Below are 19,494 nucleotides of genomic sequence, written 5' to 3' on the forward strand. Positions count from 1 at the left end.
TTCTATTTCGTTTTCACTTAGTTCAGGGTATTATTTTACTTTATCTTGAGGCTTCCTCTGTGATCTGCGGGTTGTTTAGAAGTATGTTGTTTCACCTCCAAATATTTGGGGATTGCCCACGTATCTTTCTGTTACTGGTTTCTAATTGAGTGACTTCGCGATCTGAGAACACGCTTTGCATGATTTCTTTTCTAAAAAATAAGGTGTGTTTTATGGCCCAGAACATAGTTTATGTCAGTAAATGCTCCATGTGAGCCTGAGAAAAGTGTGTATACCCTGGCTCTTTTGGGCACAGTATGTGCCTCTCTTGGTTGACGGTCCGGGATTTTTATGTAATGTGTATCTTCTCAGGTAAATACACATACCCGCAACTAAAAACTAAGTAGCCTCCAGTGAGTATTTATACAGCCTCGGTACTCCTGTTCAAAGCAAAAATATCTAAAATAAATCTGCAAACTAGTTGTTGCTGACGGGCAGAGATTATAACAGTCAACTATCAGACTTCTGGACGTTTCTTTCAATAGTACTCACTCTCAGTCTTACCTAGGGACGATCAGCTCTGTGCTACTGGTTCTCTTCTCCATCCCTGACACGTATGGAACTAATGGTCCCTTATTTCAAGGACATGTAAAGAATGCTCCCTTCATGGGAATTACTAAAGATGATTTCCGCTGTTTGCATGATAGGATAATCTATTTTGCCAGTGCCTTCATTTGGTTAAAAATGACTAATAGGTATCTTTAAAGCTCTGCATAGTGTTAAATTTAGCTTTATGATGAAGAGTGGGTAGAATAATTATAACAAATTTATTGAGTTTATATTTGCTCTTGTATTTCAGATATATTGTGGTGTGGCTTCATTCCCTGAAACAGAGAAGATCTAGTCTTTTTCTTTTTTCTTCTTCTGTTTACCACTACTTGCTTACTAATCTGACCCCGTAATTATTTTTTTTTTTCACTTCTCCAGTTTTCTTCCTTTTTTCTTTGTTCTTAGCTTCCGGTTTGCACATGCTTTGGAGTCGTTAGGGGGGAAAATGAGAAGAGTCACTTTGTTTTCCCTTTATGGAGGTGGCCGTTAGGTTGGGTTTTGTGGATTGTTCTTGCTTGTTTTCAATACAATGATGGCTTCCTGTTGCTCCAAGTCTGACCCCACATGTGGATTCTTCTAGAAGTATGCTGGCATTTCAGCCACCTACCCAGCGGTTGCTTCCACCCTGAACCTTGAGGGTTTGCGTGGTTAATGACTGTGACTTCTCTTTGTGTTCCAGCCTGAAAGAATAGACCCAAGTGCATCTCGACAAGGATATGATGTCCGCTCTGATGTCTGGAGTTTGGGGATCACATTGGTACGTTCGTCATGGTAGATTTAGCATTGAAAGAAAATTTTATCGCTCTTCCACCCCTCATTAAGAACTGCCTTTCTCTCTCTCTCTCTCTTCTAGTCTTTGACTTTACTTACCTGTTTTTTTCCTCCATGGTCATAATCACAGGGACTATATCTTCTAGTTGTTGAAAAAAACTATGTGTTTTACTTTAAAAATCAAACCAGAGTTGACAGTTTCCCTCAAGGTTTAGGAAGTGCCTTGGGCTCTTCGGTGTAGCGTTGGGTCCCTTGGCCACAGATACGAGGTGTCAGCAACCGCACTAGGAACAGGAACGGGGGAGGGCGGCGCCCCCACGGGCAGTGCAGCGGTGAAGGCACCTGTCTGCTGCCGCCTCCAGCGGGAACAGCATGTACTCTCTGTACAGCATGTGTATTAGGCGTATGTGTTTACACGGACGAGCAGAGTTTCCACTTGGAATCTTCTACTCACCGAACAGAAAAGTCACACGTGAATGGGCTACAAGTAATTCAGTTCTTGTGGAACCAGAACAGCCGAGGTAATAAACCTAATGAAAGTTCTACCTTCAAACAACACTAAGAAGAGTAAGGAAGCTACTTAACTTGCAGCGAAGCACAATTGAGCAAATTCTTCTTTGTCACCTTTACCTGTACTGAAATTTTCCTTCTATCTTAGAAGTTATCTGTATTTGCTCATCACGTATCTTTGTTACCAAATGTTGTTTTGAAATTTTCGATTTCTTTTCTTGTGCTTGCTGCTCTGTCACGGCTTGGTGGTGTTTTTCTGACCTTGGACAGCTTCTTCTACATGGGCTGTGAATTCCCCATCACTAGATGGGGCTGTGTCCTGTTTGGTAGGCAGCCCCAAACTTTCCCGTCCATTTCCTCCCCTTTGTAATGAGGTCCCACGGCCCTCAGCTGAAGAAGCCCTGAGACGCTGTCCTCAGTGCCGCCTCTCAGGTGCCTTCTTCTCTCATGAGCTTGGGGTCACACCCTCACGTAGCAATCACCTACCAGCGTACCTAAAACGGGGCTCATTTAGGCCATGCTGCGGACTTAGACCAATTTTTTTGGAAAAAGCACAATTTCTGGGTTTTCATTATCCTCAGAACAGAGCAAGAGAAAGGGGAGAATTGACCTTTGACCAATTGGGACATAACGTCCGTAAGATCCTTCGGATCTGGTTTGGCATGGTTGAGAGATGCTGTCCTGAGCACCCTGCCATTGGGGTTTTGATCCAGACTTGATTTCTTCTGTTGTGGTAATACCTGGCTGCGGTCAAAACTGTGGTAACCACAGGATGGCTGGAGAACAGAATCGCACATTGCTTCCTTTGAGCTCAGGTTGGGCTTTTGTTGATTGAACCTTCTCTTCCCTTAAAAATGAATATGACCACTGTTCTGGACGTGGCCTTCCATTCAGATAACTGTCGACTGTGCAGACTTTGTACCAAGAAAGTTCTAAAACCAACCTTCCAGGATCCTTCACACAAAGGAATCAGAATTGAGGGCTATCCCAGCTCTTATGTGGTGGGCACATGGTCCGGGCTTAAGTTTGGGGTTTCCTTTAGTCCCAGTCCTTGAACTCAGTTGATGTGGAATTCTCTGTATTACCTTGATTTCTAAACACCCCTTCTGCTTAGCCTTACTAATTGGGAAAATTATATATCTTGTATATCTTGCTTTTCCCTCTGTGTTCTCTTTAGTACGAGTTAGCCACAGGCCGATTTCCTTACCCAAAGTGGAATAGTGTATTCGATCAACTAACACAAGTCGTGAAAGGAGACCCTCCACAGCTGAGTAACTCGGAGGAAAGGGAGTTCTCCCCCAGTTTCATCAACTTTGTCAACTTGTGGTGAGTACGTGATGTCCAAATGCACAACAAACACGCTGTGAGAACAGCCAGTGTTCCTGGCTCCCCGCAGCACTGGGCCTCCATGCCCTAGAGGGGGGGTGGCCTTCTTCCTGTCGCTCTGCCTCTGTGCCGGAACTCTGGGCCACTTTGGCCACACGGAAGGTTCCAGCGGGCCCGGAGAGCATTGCTCTTGTGTTCTGCTAGTTGGATACTGATTTCTAGTACCCGGTATAAGAAATCCAGCCTCTGCGAGACTGATCATCTTACTCAGGTGCGGCTCTAACAGTGCAGTTGTGCTAGAATTTCGGGGAAGCTTTTACGAAGTCAAGAACCTACCAGGTCAGACTGGCATTTCAGGGCTGGCCCTCTGCTCCGACACAGCCTGTGACATAGTGCGATGCACGTAGGAGAGACCACCCAAAGCTTGGTGGGTCGGCTGAGTACTGGCTCTCTGAAAGCCGCTTCCGGGGAAGGTGTGAGCCCGACACCTGGTGTTGTTTGTCCACCTTTTAACAGGTGTGTGTGCATGTGCACACCTGCGTGTGCGTAGAACGTAAAAATAAGAACGTGCAGATACAGCAGGAACACAGTCGTGCTTTGTACTGTTTCAGTCTGTATTTTAATGTTTTATTTATTTTTGAGAGGGAGAGAGACAGAGAGAGACAGAATGTGAGGGGCTAGGGGCAGAGAGAGAGGGAGACACAGAATTTGAAGCAGGCTCCAGGCTCTGAGGTGTCAGCACAGAGCCCGACGTGGGGCTCGAACTCACCAACTGTGAGATCATGACCTGAGCTGAAGTCGGGTGCTTAACTGACTGAGCTACCCAGGTGCCCCTGTTTCAGTCTGTGTTTTAAATGACACCTGTTTTGTTATCATTTGAATATTTTTGATAATTATTCTGTTTATCCAACATGATTTAAAATAATGTGTTTCTGGGCAAAAAGCGTTCTTGAAAATGCTTTCCTTTTTCTGCTCATTTTTTTCTTGCAAGAACGCTATCTCCCTCCTCTTTCTAGGCCCTGTAAGACTTACATTTCATGGTCCAGCATTGCCCTCTTTTTGAATAATTAGAAAACATTTGTTAGACTCTAATTTTTAAGTCCCTTTCATCTTTTGTAATGAAAATCTCCGTTTGCAATGGTTTCCCAGGGGGTGACGGATACCTCAGGGTTTTCTAGGTGGAAGAGGACCATTAGCATGACTCAAATTGGCTGCTTTTTCCTTTTTTATTTTTTTTAAGCTTATATATTTATTTTGAGAGACAGAGAAAGAGAGAGTGAGTTTGTGCAAGCGGGGGAGAGGGGAGAGACAGAGAAAGAGAAAGAATCCCAAGCAGGCTCTGCATGGTTAGCACAGAGCCCAACATGGGGCTCGATCCCACGAACCTGTGAGATCATGACCTGAGCTGAAATCAAGAGTCAGATGCTTAACCAGATGAACCACGCAGGTGCCCCTGCTTCTTCCATTTTTACCAGTTTGCAAACACCTATACAGTTTATATAATTGCATGTGATAATTTTATATATTCCATTTTAATGAAGTAATTTGGTTAAAGTAATCTGTGTGAGTCAAAGAGCATAATTTCTAAAATAATTAAGAGTTGTTTAATCCCTTGATCTCTTTGTTTTATTTTTTAAATTATTTTTTAAATTTTATTTTAATTTTTTTTAATGTTTATTTTTGAGACAGAGAGAGACAGAGCATGAACAGGGGAGGGTCAGAGAGAGAGGGAGACACAGAATCTGAAACAGGCTCCAGGCTCTGAGCTGTCAGCACAGAGCCCGACGCGGGGCTCGAACCCACAGATTGCGAGATCATGACCTGAGCCGAAGTCGGACGCTTAACCAACTGAGCCACCCAGGCGCCCCCTTTATTTTTAAAATTTTTTAATGTTTATGCATTTTTGAGAGAGAGAGAAAGAGGGAGAGAGAGTGGGGGACGGGCAGAGAGAGGGAGACAGAATCCGAAGCAGGCTCCAGGCTCCGAGCTGTCAGCACAGAGCCTGATGGGGGGCTCAAACTCACAAACTGTGAGATCATGACTTGAGCCGAAGTCGGACACTCAACCGACAGAGCCACTCAGGAGCCCCTGGTCTGGTCTTTTTTTAAGTATTTATTTATTTATTTTGAGAGAGAAAGAGTGTGTGCGTGCAGGGGAAGGGCAGAGAGAGAGAGAGAGAGAGAGAGAGAGGGAGAGAGAGAGAATCCCAAGCAGGCTCCACACTGTCAGCTCAGAGTTTGATGTGGGGCTTGATCCTACGACCCTGGGATCATGACCTGAGCTGAAATCAAGAGTCAGACGCTCAACTGACTGAGCCACCCAGGCGCCCAGTCCCTTGATCTCTTGACTGGTTTTGTTGCATCTATGTGTAGTACTTGTATATTTTTTTAAATTTCTGTGTCTCTCGTTGCCAGTTCTCCCCTGTAGATAATGGTTATAGACATCAGTGTCCCATTGTTTTCCCTGAGTAGGCCCATGGTTCCATCTCATTCCAGATCATCAGGGGCCGTAGCTGAAGTACATCTGTCTTTATGACCTGCTCCTATCAGCTCTCTGCGTTTGTCCATCCTCCCTTCCACTGTTCCTGGGCATTTTCTGTCCTCACTAACCTGGATCATTCAGGTTTCTGATTGGTTTCCTCATAATCCAGTGCCGTTTTGTGCCAAACCATTCTCCTTTTTGTCAGAGTTGTATTTTTATTGATGTACGTCTGATCATGTTACTTTTTGTTTAAAACTGCCTAGAGCATGCATTTTTAACAGCGTGCTATCACCCCAAGGGGGCAGAAATTTATTCTGGAGAGGAAAACCTCTTGGATAGCGTAATGGTCTGCAGCCCTCCAAAGGGCTGCTACAGAACGTCTGCAGATTGGCGGAATTGAAATTTCACAGGAAGGTAGGGCAGTAATGAATAAAAGATTAGAGAGTACTGGTCTAGAGGCTTACCCTGGCCCTTAAAATAAAGACTAAATTAACATGGCTTTCAAAACACATTATTATTTAAAAAAAACTTTTTGTTGTTGTTGTTTATTTATTTTGAGGGAGGGAGAGAGAGAGAGAGAGCAAGCGAGAGCATGAGTTGGGGAGGGGCAGAGAGAGGGGGAGGGAAAGAGAGAATTCCAAGTAGGGTTCGAGCTGTCAGCACAGAGCCTGAGGAGGGGCTCACACTCACGAACCGTGAGATCATGATCTGAGCCAAGATCAAGAGTTGGACGCTTAACTGACTGAGCCACCCAGGGGCCCCTCAAAACCCATTATGACCTGGACCTGGTTTATGGCCCTGGCCACATTTCTCAGTACTCCCCTAGAGCTGTTTTTCTGCCAAACTGAGTTTCTTCAGTTGTGTGGGTTAAAAGCGTATAGGAGATATGGGAACATAGTCTCACGGTCTTTGGGTAGATTAAGATTTCTCCCAACAGCACACAGAAAGCTGCTAAGCATAAAAGAAGAGATTGATAAAATTCAATTTCATTAAAACTGAGAACGTCTTTTGATGAGGAGACACCACTGAATGAAATGCCCTCCCATGCGGTCTCCTTGCCGTACAGACACTCAATACGGGACTTTCAATCAGAATACGTAGAGAGTACCTATGAGTATAGAACACTTACACTATGAAAGTGACAACCGAAAATGGCCAGGTACTTGAGAAGGTGCTTAAAAAGATGATATTCGGGTGCTCTGTCAGCATATGAAAGGGTGTTCCTCGGGTGTGATGGGACATCAGGGGAACTCAAATGAAATCCTACGATGAAATACCATTACCGTCGCCAGAATTGACCACAGTTTCAAAGGCTGACGGTACAGGAGGGTCGGGAAGCCCCTGGAAGTCCCGTGCAGTAGCTGTAAGACTGTATGTGCTGCAGTGTCATTGGGAGATTGGCAGTGTCTCATACAGCCGGTGGAATACAGCTGGTGCCTACGTTACGCTCCAGCAGTTCTGTCCCAAGTGGATGCCCAGCGAAAGCAGAGACAGAGGCACGCTGAAGGACGTGTGGAAGAACGTTCAGAACGGCGTATTCGTAATAATCTGCAGTCAGAAAGGAGCGCCTGGGCGGCTCACTTGGTGAAGTGGCCAACTCTTGATTTCGGCCCAGGTCGTGATCTCAGGGTCCGTGAGTTCCAGCCCCGCATCAGGCTCTGCACTGACAGCGCATAGCCTGCCTGGGATTCTCTGTCTCCCTCTCTCTCTGCCCCTTCTCTGCTCCCTCAAAAATAAATAAATAAATGTAGGGAAAAGAACAGCATTTATCCCCAGGAGAGTGGACAGTAAGTTCTAGCATTGTGAGCACAGTGGTCCACAGCATCGGAGGTTGGACTGTTGCTACACTCAGCCGCGGGTAAACCTCAAACAGCGCTGAGTGACAGAAGCAATACGTAAAACAGCGCGTACGGTTTCATTGACGTGGAATTTCGAAAAGCAGACGAGAATGAATAAAAGGTAATAGAATCAGAATATTGATACTCTTTATTTTTGTTCCATGCTTAGGGCGTGTGTGTTTTTCTGAATGTATGCTTCAATCAAAAGTTCGCTTAAGGGGGGGCGCCTGGGTGGCTCAGTCCGTTGAGCGTCCGACTTCAGCTCAGGTCATGATCTCACAGTTCGTGGGTTCAGGCCCCACGTCGGGCTCTGTGCTGACGGCTCGGAGCCTGGAACCTGCTTCGGATTCTGCGTCTCCCTCTCTCTCTGCCCCTCCCCCGCTCATGCTCTGTCTCTGTCTTTCAAAAATGAATAAATATAAAAAAATAAAAAATAAACAAAATAAATAAATGTAAAAAAAAGTTTGCTTAAGGAATAAGAAGAAGCACTTAGGGACCAAAATGATGATGCCAGCTCACTCACAGTTTAAATTCTCCCTGCTTTAACTTCCTATTTAAATCATTAACAGATTTGTTGACGTTTATTTATTTTGAGAGAAAGAGAAAGTGTGCACAAGTGGGGGAGGGGCAGAGAGAGAGGGAGACCCAGAATCCCAAGCAGGCTCAGCACTGTCAGCACGGAGCCTAGTGCACGGCTCGATCCCATGAACCATGAGATCATGACCTGACCCGAAACCAAGAGTCAGACACTTAACTGGCAGAGCCACCCAGGTGCCCCTTACGTCATTAATGGAATTTTTAAAAGGGAAACCCAGCCTTTACTTGCACTGTCCTCAAGGAGTTCTTGTGAAATAGCACAGATGAGACTGACTTCAGGGATGGGCCAACTGATGGCAGAGTCTGCATGCACAGAGGGAGAGCGCCACGGGGACGGTAGGAGATCTGCACAGGAACTGCTCAGCTGGGCACAGCAGGACCCGGAAAAAGAGGCAGCTTGAGGGACAGGCAGTTAGGAAGCTTATCTCAATCCGAAAAACGTCTCGAGGGAGCGTTCTCTACTGGATCCCAGGCACGGCCGGGACTCTTCGGCAGTGTTCACCCCTGCCTTCTCCTTGGCTCAGGCTCTGCTGAAGTAACTCCTGCTGAGGACACTTGTGTTGGTCAGAGTCTGGGAGCACAGCGGAAGCTGTCCTAACAACCCAGGAAACGCATCCCTTGGCAAGGTGACAGTGCTCCAGAGATGGCCCTCTACTCTTTCTCCCAGTCACCCAGGGCTGTGACCGGGGTCAGCTCGTCACATTCCACGAGCACTGATGCCCTGGGGGTGTGAAGAAACACCAATGAAGATGAGCGTCGTATCAGCCTGCAAAATTGGAGCCAACACTCCCTTGTAAAATTTGCCAGTGAAGAAGTCAGGGGTGAAAACTGGTCAGAATGGACGAATTTGAATTCAGGACAGGTTTTTCAATGAACAAACACAGTTTCTGAATTGAAGAGGAGGAAATGGTGGTAAACAGCATATTGGGTATGGCACGGTTGACCGAATCTATAGAGCAGGAAACACCCTTGAGTGAATCCTGCAGACAAGAGGGGTAAGAAAGACGAACAGGAGACACACGATAGGAGTCCTGGAGAACAAAATCCAGGAGACCCCACTTAACTGATTACAGTAGAGAGAGAATTAAAATAAAAATTACTTTACTTGAGGAAAACCTTGAGTCCCTAAATTAAAGTACCAGACCAAATTAACTCGGAGGGGAGGGGAAAAAAAAGCCATCTAGGGATGTTGTAAGATTTTGTTGTTGTTTTTTGCATTCAGAGAGAAAACTTGACAAGCTTTCGTTGAAAACACAGGCACACATTAATGTTCACACCAGTGTAGAAAGACATAGAATCAGAGCAGTACCTGACGAGAGTTATGATGGGTGAGACCACTTTAGATTACTAGGGTGCATTCGATCCAGGACAGTAATTGCACCAAAACTACTAAAATACTGGTTAAACGTTTCATGGTGTCTTTTAAAATGTAGCAGCACTAGAACAACGCCATGGAGTCCACAGAGTTCTCAAACTATGTGCAATCAGAAATTACGGGAGGTAAGATCTCCAGTAAGGCGTTAATGTCCAAAATATGTAAAGAACTCGTACAACTCAACACCAAAAAACTGTAAATAATACCATTAAAAAATGGGCAGAGGACCTGCATAGACATGTTTCCAAAGAAGACATCCAGATGGCTAACAGACACAGGAAAAGAAGTCCAGTGTCACTCATTGTCAGGGAAATGCAAATCAAAACCACAATGAGGTATCACCTCATACCTGTCAGAATGGCTAGAATTAAAAAGCCTAGAAATATCAAGTGTTGGCAAGGGGGTGGAGAGAAAGGAACCCTCACGCAGTGTTGGTGGGAATGCAAATTGGTGCAGCCATTGTGGAAAACAGTATAGATGGTCTTGAAAAAATTAAAAGTAGAAACATCATACAATCCAGTGGTTCTATTACTGGGTATTCAGCCGAAGAAAATGAAAACACGAATTCAGAAATAATGCATGCACTGCTGTGTTTACTGCAGCATTTTTTAATAATAGCCAAGATATGGAAGCAGCCTGTATCCATCCATGGTTGAACAGATAAAGATGTGGGGTAGGGTGGGTGTGCACGTGCCTGAGTGTAATCAAATATTACTCAGCCATAAAAAAAGAAAATCTTGTCATCTGTTACAACATGGATGGAACTAGAGGATATTATGCTAAACGAAAGGAATCAGAGAAAGATGCCATGATTTCACTTATGCGTGGGATCCGAAAAAACAAAACAAATGAATAAACAAACAGCAGAAACAGACCTGGGAAAACTGAGAATTGATGGTCGCCAGAGGGGAGGAGGGCAGGGGAGGAGTGAAAGGGGTGGAGGGGGGAAGGAGGGCCAGGCTTCCAATTGTGCGATGAGTAAGTCATGAGGATAAAAGGCACAGCGTGGGGAACGTGGTCAGTGACATTGCAATGGCGTCGCATGGTGACCAGCGGGAGCACAGCCTGACGCACAGACTTGTTGAATCACTGTGTCGTACGCCTGAAACTAACGTAACAGTGTGTGTCAACTGTACTTCAGGTGAAGAAAAAGTGACTTCAATAAATTATGGGAGGTAAGGATTCCAAGAGGCTACTGATCAGAAAGACTAGTTGTTCGGCAGAAGCAAGACCAGATCCTTCAAGCCAGGTCCCCAGAATTCCCCAGGAAAAAGTCGAATGCAGTGTGAGTTCAGAAGAAATGCCAACACTCACTCCCAAGCACAAGGAACGAGAATTAGTAGAAACAACCGATGGCAGGGATAGATCCGACGACTTCAGATATTAGGACAATTAGAAAAAGTCTTTTCATACATTTAAAGAAAAATGAAGAAGCTCGGAAATAAAAGCAAAGAACACGAATCTATGAAGAACAAAAGGGAACGTCCAGAGATAAAAAGCATACATTAAAAATTCAGTGGCTGGAATAAACAGATTAGGTGTGATTGAAGAGAGATCAGTAAACTGAAAAGTGGGTCTGAAGCTGTCAGCAGAACTTTTGAAATGATGGGAAAGTTTTGTAACCTGTCCTGTCCACTCTGGTGGCCATAGCACTCCAAGTGTGGCTAAGGAGGTAAATTTTAAAATTTTATTTCATTGACGTTAATTTGACAAGTGACTAAACCTTATTGGATGCGCGGGGTTTAACTAGTTGGGTTTCACGTGATAAGTGGGACCAAACTAATGGCAGTAGTAATTCTGAAACAGAAGATCGTCAGTGTTAATAAGAATTTGGTTAAACATTTCTACTCAGATGGCATCATAAGTTTATACATTGGTGCAGCTTTCTGCTACAGTAGTTGACATGGAAAAATTAAAAACCTAAGATTGTGGCAACTTTACGAAGTAAACATCTGTGTGGATGACCGATGTGATGGAAATGCTCTGGAGGTCTGAAGCCTTGGCCTTGCTCTGCCCAGGACATCACTTCCTGCACGATCAGGGGTCGACAAGTGCTCTTTTCCGGACAGGGATCCACAGGAATTGGGCTCTGCCTAGAAATCAGGATCTGGGGAGTGAAAACCTGCCCATGTCAGTCACTGCCTGGGCCACCGCATGCTGCAGGGACACAGAATGGCAAGGGCATAGATACTGTTTGTGTAACCAGAGGACTGGATATATAATAATCCTAATATCAGCAGGGGGCTGGAACTTCAAAGAGCCGTTCGGGGACCTTGTTCTGTAGCGGTGGACCCAAAAAGGAGCAGCAGCGGTGAAATGGCTCTATCTAGCTCTAGCTCCTGCTTCGGGTTGTGGTACCGGCTAGGCACTCTGAGCTTTGCGGAACACGTGCATGCATAAGCGTGCGCACCGTGCAAGCCAGAATTCCAAAATACATGGAGTCTGATGCTAAAAAAAAAAAAAAAATCAACTAATAAAACAAAACATGAATTTACTTTAAATCAAGCTGAGCTTGTGGACTAGTCCAAAATACAGTTCAAACTAAAATCAGTATATTTAGGCTGTGTGACGAAATGAGGGTGTAAGTTCGATTAAGACCGAGAAAGAGGTGGGGCTCCTGAGGGGCTCAGTCAGTTAAGCGCCCGACTTCAGCTCAGGTCGTGATCTCGTGGGTCATGGGTTCGGGGCCCGTGTCAGGCTCTGTGCGGACAGCTTGGAGCCTGGAGCCTCCTTAGGATTCTGTGTCTCCCTCTCTCTCTGCCCCTCCCCTGCTTGTGCTCTGCCTTTCTCTCACTCTCTCTCTCTCTCTCAAAAATAAAGAAGCCTTAAAAAAAAAAATTTTAGAAAGCTGACAAAGAAGTAACACAGAAATGATAAACAGTTGTCTGTGAAAACTGATGCAGAGATTTAGAAATGAAAAAAAATGTAGCCGTTGATACGAAAGACCGCATATTTGATGTACTCTAGGCCGGAAACAACTGGGGATAGAACTGGGGAAGTTGGCAGATAGGCCACAGGGATTTCCCAACATGACACAGATTCAACTGTGTGAAAGACTGCTTGAGCACCAGGGGGAACAGAAAGGGAACTGGTAAGATAGATGTAGCGAACGTGACGGAACAGAATTCTGGAAGTTGGAGAAGCAGTATTGGAGATCATGTGGCGAAGCATTTGAGACCCGATGTCCTCAGCTTGGAATCAAATCTCTGTGCCGTGTGGGATACACAAAGGTATCTAAATGTGTATCTAAATGCCCTGAAGGATGAGTGGAGAACAGTAATGTAGAAGTTAGCAGGCACGTAGACTGTCTGGGAAGGCGTAATCAATTAGACTGACAGCCACCTCGCGATGAGCCACAGTAATTGCCAGAAAACGAGCCATAGCTCCTCCTTTCCACGGAGGAAAAAGAATTGTTAGCCTTGTCCTAAAGCTTTCTACGCCGGCACTCCATTATAATTCAAAATAAGGAGGAAATACAGATTTTTCCAGGAATGGAAAGAGTAAGAGTTTACCATTCATAGATTGCTTGAAAAGATATACTTGGCCCAGAAGGAGAGTGAACCCAGAAGGGTGTTGCAGCTTGGTTCCCTGGAAGGCAGGCTTTTCTCTTTGTTTTAAGTTTATTTATTTTGAAAGTGAGAGATAGCGTCACTTGGGGAGGAGTAGAGAGAGACGGAGAGAGAGAATCCCAAGCAGTTCTCTGCACACTGTCCTCCAGAGCCTGATGTGGGGCTCAAACCCACGAACTGGGAGATCGTGACCTGAGCCAAGGTCAGATGCTTAACCAACTGAGCCCACCCAGGCGTCCCAGAAGCCAGGCTTTTGAGGCAGAGATCAGTGTGTGGGAAGCGGATGAGATGGCAATGACCCTGCCATCAACAGCTAGAGGAGCAGAGGGAAGTTGGCCTGCAGTGAGATCTTCACAAAGACCTCTACAGGCAAGGCGTACCACTGGGATGACCCTCCAGGGTTGGCCTGACGTGCGTGAGGGTCTTGATTTCCCTGCCCCTCTGTGGAGCAGTCATTAGCTCAGGCTGCCCCAAGGAGGCTAAGGTGGGTCTCTTCAGCCAAGGTCATCCCGAAGAGGCTGGCCACTGGGGGTTGTCTGCCAGGAGAATCCCTTCATACTGGAACTCGGTGTAGGTATAGTCGCCATAGCACCACACCACATCCCGCCCAGAAGGTGTGGAATATAGAAAACAGCACTGAGTTTGGAAACAGGTGAGGGGGCTCAGTCGGTTAAAGGCCTGACTCTTAGTTTCAGCTCAGGTTATGATCTCACGGTTCGTGGGTTCAAAGCCCACGTCAGGCTCCATACTGATGGTGCGGAGCCTGCTTGGGATTCCCTCTCTAGCCCCTCCCTTGCTCTCTCTCTCTTTCTCAAAATAAATAAAAATCAATTAATTAGAAAAAAGAAATAGATGAACTATGTTGTCAGTGTTAATTAACTTTTGCGAGTAAAAAAAAAAAAAAAAGAATTTAATTGAGATTGGAAGAGAGGGGTGATTAAGATACATGGTCCCAGACCAATATGGTAAATATAAACAACATGAAAATACCTCTGGCCACATTAATTAGACAAGGTAGGATTCAAGGCAAAAATATCAGGGCAGAGTGTTTTATTATATCAATATAGTCCTTAGTAAGGCGGTGGTGCTCTCCACGTTTGGACCAAAGGACACAGGATTGAAATAGAGAGCGCAAAAATTAAAAAAAAAAAAAAAAATCTAAGGGTAAATTGATAAAATTTGTATATAGTTTACTTCCCAGACTTCTGGTTTCTCTTAGGTGGTGTCAGTATAAATACTCATGTATGTATTTAGAAAACACGTGCCTACACACGATTTTATACACACATTCGTACATTTATTCGTAGGATTCGCAGCTGTGCTGTAATCTGTAATCAGTAGTTAACTTGTTTCTTGTTTTCACTAATGCTTCTACACTGAATATCCTGAGGACAAATCCTTAGATTATAAATTGTTTAAGTGTGTGTGTGTGTGTGTGTGTGTGTGTGTGTGTGTGTACGTACATCTGGCAGGTTGTTCTCTTTGTTCCTTTTGTATCTGAAGGAAAAAAACTGCTTGATTCTTTGTGATACTTCACTTGTGAAAAGAAAAACACTTCGGTAACTGTGTTTCCGTTTTAATAATGGTATTTTTCTGTTATTTTAGCCTTACGAAGGATGAATCCAAAAGGCCAAAGTATAAAGAACTTCTGGTAAGTATGAGACCTTGGGAATTTTAGTTATTTGTATGAGACCTTGGGAATTTTAGTTATTTCCTTGCCCAAATGCTCTTAGCATGCTCATTCTCTAGGCAAGTAATGGTCTCCTGTGTTCTCAACAAATAGCCTGACCTAATTGAGTATTTTATTATTATGTTTTTAATAATTTTATTTTTTCTAATGTTTATTTTTGAGAGAGAGTATAAGCAGGGGAGGGGCAGAGAGAGGGAGAGAGAGGGAGAGGGAGAGGGAGAGAGAGAGAGAGAGAGAGAGAGAGAGAGAGAGAATCCTAAGCAGGCTCCCCATTGTCAGCGTGGAGCCTGACGCTGGGCTCAAACTCACAAACGCCAGATCATGACCTGAGCCAAAATCAGGAGTCGGAGGCTTAACCAATTCCACTACCCAGGTACCCCCACCGCCAACCCCCACCTCACCATTGAGTATTTTTTTTTTTTTTTTTTTGGTAATAATGTTTGAAACCAGTATTTGGAAAGAGAAAATTTGAAGTTACATTTTCCTCCTAATTTTTGGCTACATTCTCATGGAAAAATTTGGCCTTGACATGTCATAAAAATTACCCCCCAGAATTTTAACATTCATTTCAGGAGCCACCGTCCACTGCCTGCCCTGTGTGTGTGTAACAAAGTTATTTTTTTTTTTAAGTAATTAAAAAAATTTTTTTTAATGTTTTATTTATTTTTGAGACAGAGACAGAGCAGGGGAGGGGCAGAGAGAGGGAGACACAGAATCCGAAGCAGGCTCCAGACTCAGCTGTCAGCACACAGCCCAACGCAGGGCTCGAACCCACAAACCATGAGCTCATGACCTGAGCTGAAGTCGGACGCTTAACCGACCGAGCCACCAAGCTGCCCCTACAAAATTATTCAAAGTTATTCTGTATTAAACTCTCTCAATGCAAATTTACATCCTACAGCAAATTCCCATTTCTTCAAAAGCTCACCCATCCCTGGGACTTGGTTGTTTTAAACAGCACTGGAATGGCTCCGGTCCTGGCAGTGAACAAAATGCTGTGACCTAATCAATAATGTGGTGATAGTTGAAGCAAAGACCCCCTTGCCTAGCTGTCCAGGGTGTTAGGTCAAACTTCTGGTCTGTGCCAGCAGGGACTCTGAAGATATCCAGCCCACGTACTTAGAGAAGCCATGATAGGAAAACACTGGTAGAGATGGCGTGTGAAAGGGTGGGCTGGTGGCTTCGGAGGGGACGGGGGCAGAAGTTCACAGGATGGGATTCTGTCGAGCCTCTTTCAGAGCAGGGTCTGGAGCACTGAAACAGCCTCTTCTCTAAGATCCTTCTGCACTTGGGGGATATGGGAGGTTGAAGCTTATGCCTGTGTCCCACGGGGAATGGCAACCCATACTCACGTGGCTCTTCCTGGCTCTCAGAGGGTGGCAGGGCCTCCAGCTGTGTTTGGGGCTGAGGAGCAGCTCTCCTGCTGTCTGCCTAGCAAATCCTCCCCGGTGTGCAGAGAAGCCTCCTGACCTCACTGCCAGGATGGCTCTTCCAGATCGGGCTTGCCCACACCCACTAACCCGTCTCTGGGAACGAGCGTGACCGTATTTCACAGCCATTATGTGGTGGGAGCCTTCCGTCCCGTGCCGTATCGAAATTGGGAAAAGCTCAGTGTGGGCTCCCCTGCGAACTTTGATCATCTTTTCTTTTTTCTTGCAGAAACATCCCTTTATTTTGATGTATGAAGAACGTACCGTAGAGGTCGCATGCTACGTTTGTAAAATCCTGGATCAAATGCCAGCCACTCCCAGCTCCCCCATGTACGTCGACTGATCTCGCCGCTGCGTCAGACTCTAGGAAAAAGGGCTGAGAGGAGGCAAGACGTAAAGAATTTTCATCCCGCATCGCAGTGTTTTTATTGCTTGCCCAGACACCACGTGCAGTGAGATTGGTGTTCGTTTCCATCTTGTGTGTATGCTCCTGTCACCTAGACATGCATCCCCGTGATACCCGATTGATCACACAGTGTTCGTGCTGGTCAGAGAGACCTCACCCCGCTCTTTTGTGACGGACGTGTCCGTGACATGTGGAAGTCAGTACGATCAATTTATTGACTGTGATCAGATCACATCTTAACTTCATTTCTAGACTCAAAACCTGGAGACGCAGCCACTGGAATGGTGTTTTGTCAGACTTCCAGAAACTGGGAGCGCACGGTGATGGATGTACGACGTCTGGACACAGAGACTCGGGCTTGAGCGAGAAGGGTTTGCACAGCCAACGAGACGCATTGCCTTCTGGAGCTGGGAGACAAAGGAGGAATTTTAATTTTCTCTCTTCACCAAGTGCAATAGATTTACTGATTTGATACTCTGTTGCTTCACCGTCACGGTCGATGTTCGGGGATCGATGTGCTCAGCCAAATTTCCTGTTTGAAATATCACGTTAAATTAGAACGAGTTTCTCTTTACCAAAAACCGTGTTGCGTTCAAAGAGGTGAACCCTGAAATACGGAGACAGGACAGAACGTGTTCTTTTCTCCTTGACTAGTCCTTCTCTTCATCGGGAAGACTCAGGAGTCTGCCACTTGTCACAGAAGGTGCTGCCCCTAAGAATTTTCTTTCTCAAAGTTCGGTGTCCTGCCAACTTGATGTTCCGTCTGCCACAAACCACCAGGACTGAAAGAAGAAAAACGTGCTGAGGGCCAAGTTTACGGGTGTTTCCAATTCTAGCATCCGATCTGGAACAACTTACAGCACCCTGTATTTCCCCTGGGTCCCAAGCCTGATACTTCAGCCATCATAACTCACTCACAGGGAGAAGTAGCTATAGAAGCGATGTGCCTTGACTGATGACGTAGAGATTGCTTATAGGCAGCACGAGACCAAACCTCAGTCGTCTGCCCGCACTGGCCCACATCTTCGGTTTCTGGATCCCTCCCCCTGCCCATGTGGTCTGTTGCCGCTAACTGACTTTTGCTCAGTCCAATATTTTGCCTTTTACCCCCCACCCCTCCATATCAAAACCATTTTTAATCATCCGGGATATTTAGCCCCAAATCCCTCCTGCACTCTAACGTGTAAAAGGCTGAGGAGCGTGGGGCCCCACTGATATGGTAGGTGATGAGGAAGCATCTTCTAGAGACACATTTGACCAGATGAGGGTCTGAAATGGCAGTCTTTAGAGAAGCTCGTCACCCATGAGAGTCTCTGGCACAGGTCACTGTCGTTTCTTGGAATTGGAATTCTACAAAAAAAAAAAAAAAAAAAAAAAAGACAACAACAACAACAACCAAAAACCCACAAAACCCCAAAGCCCAAAACCACCCCTAGAATCTGCTCTCTTTTGCTATGCTGCCTCACTTACCCCTTAGCCGGGTCTTCCCTAGGTTTCGCTCAGGCCTCCCTGGCACCGAGCGTTGGGTTCCGTGTAACAGTTAAGCAGCCCTTGGGAGTGGCTCAGGCACACTGGGTAGGAAACAGCCGTGGGCCGAGAGGCACACAGTGCCATCCAGGAACCAGGCGGTGGCAGGTGTCGACGTGTCTCCTCCCAGGGTGGCCGTTGCAAACGGTATAGAACGATAGAGGGGAGACGGTGCTGTTTAAGGTTACGTCCCTGTCCATTTTCAGAATTCAGAAATGATTTCTCACTTTGGTCCGCCTGCCCAGTCTCCTTGTTTTTCTCCCCCCTCCCTGGCTCCCCAAACCTTAGACTTCCCAGTGTTCTGAACGGAGGCGTCGTTGCACGTCTTCCTTCGACCGCACCAAGCCATCATCCTCCGTTGCCCCCGGCGACTCAAGAGGAATCTGTTTCTCTGCTGTCAACTTCCCGTCTGGCTCAGCGTAGGGTCACTTTGCCATGAGACACATGGAGATCAAAGCAATTCTGACTGTCCAGGAGCTAATCTGACCGTTCTGTTGTGTGGACAACCACATAAAAAGGCAATTTTAGTGTATTAATCATAGATTATTATAAACTATAAACTTAAGGGCAAGGAGTTTATTACAATGTATCTTTATTAAAACAAAAGGGTGTATAGTGTTCACAAACTGTGAAAATAGTGTAAGGACTGTACATTGTGAGCTCTGGTTATTTTTCTCTTGTACCATAGAAAAAAATGTATAAAAATTATCAAAAAGCTAATGTGCAGGGATATTGCCTTATTTGTCTGTAAAAATGGAGCTCAGTAACATAATTGCTTCTTGGAGCTTTGGAATATTTTATCCTGTATTCTTGTTTGAATTCCTCCTCTATTTAAGATATATACATGGAATCGAAGTGTTTATGTAATAGTTCTACCCTTTGCCTGCAGGTCAGTTGTAATAAATCTAGGCTGTGATGATGACTTTGTAATTTGATTTTCTGAAGTCAGACCCTGAGAGGGGAAAAATCAAGTAAATTCCATTAAATTATCTGTGCATTTCACATTGGGACAAACTCCCTTCTTCTGGAAGTGTTTATGGCTCCTTTTTTTTTCCCCCCTCCTCCCTTCTTGTGGTTGCTCTCTCTCTCTCTCTCTCTCTCTCTCTCTCTGTGTCTCTCTGCTCACTCTTCTTGAAACCACAGAGGTATTCGTGAAGCACCTGTTGAGTGGGTGTGATGCAGTCTCTTTCCAGTTTGCTCCTCTGTTGGTTGCCCTCACCTGCCCTGGCTTTCTCGATGCTAAAGGAAAAGGGTACCGTTCTTCAACCTGTGTCACGGTGGAGGTACACAGCTCGTAAGAACCCAGCCCGCCTCACACTGGTGCCGTCGCTGCTGGGTGAGCACTGGATACCAGCTCAGATTGCGGTCACCACTACTTTAGAGAGA

General features: G+C 45.4%; 1 protein-coding gene across 2 annotated transcripts in view; it reads left to right on the forward strand.

Moving 5' to 3' along the window:
* MAP2K4 (mitogen-activated protein kinase kinase 4) overlaps window positions 1–19,110 on the forward strand; it is a 139,148-nt gene extending 120,038 nt beyond the window's left edge. For both annotated transcript variants that reach the window (XM_045487404.1, XM_045487405.1), the window contains 4 exons: window positions 1,268–1,345; window positions 3,047–3,195; window positions 14,661–14,706; window positions 16,405–19,110. In XM_045487404.1, coding sequence (XP_045343360.1) covers window positions 1,268–1,345; window positions 3,047–3,195; window positions 14,661–14,706; window positions 16,405–16,518 — 387 coding nt within the window. In that variant the 3' untranslated portion in view covers window positions 16,519–19,110. The remainder of the gene's footprint in view (window positions 1–1,267; window positions 1,346–3,046; window positions 3,196–14,660; window positions 14,707–16,404) is intronic.
* The last annotated feature ends 384 nt before the right edge of the window (window positions 19,111–19,494 follow it).

The sequence above is a fragment of the Leopardus geoffroyi genome, chromosome E1 (genome assembly GCF_018350155.1).
Source record: "Leopardus geoffroyi isolate Oge1 chromosome E1, O.geoffroyi_Oge1_pat1.0, whole genome shotgun sequence".
In the NCBI taxonomy this organism is placed as follows: Eukaryota; Metazoa; Chordata; class Mammalia; order Carnivora; family Felidae; genus Leopardus; species Leopardus geoffroyi.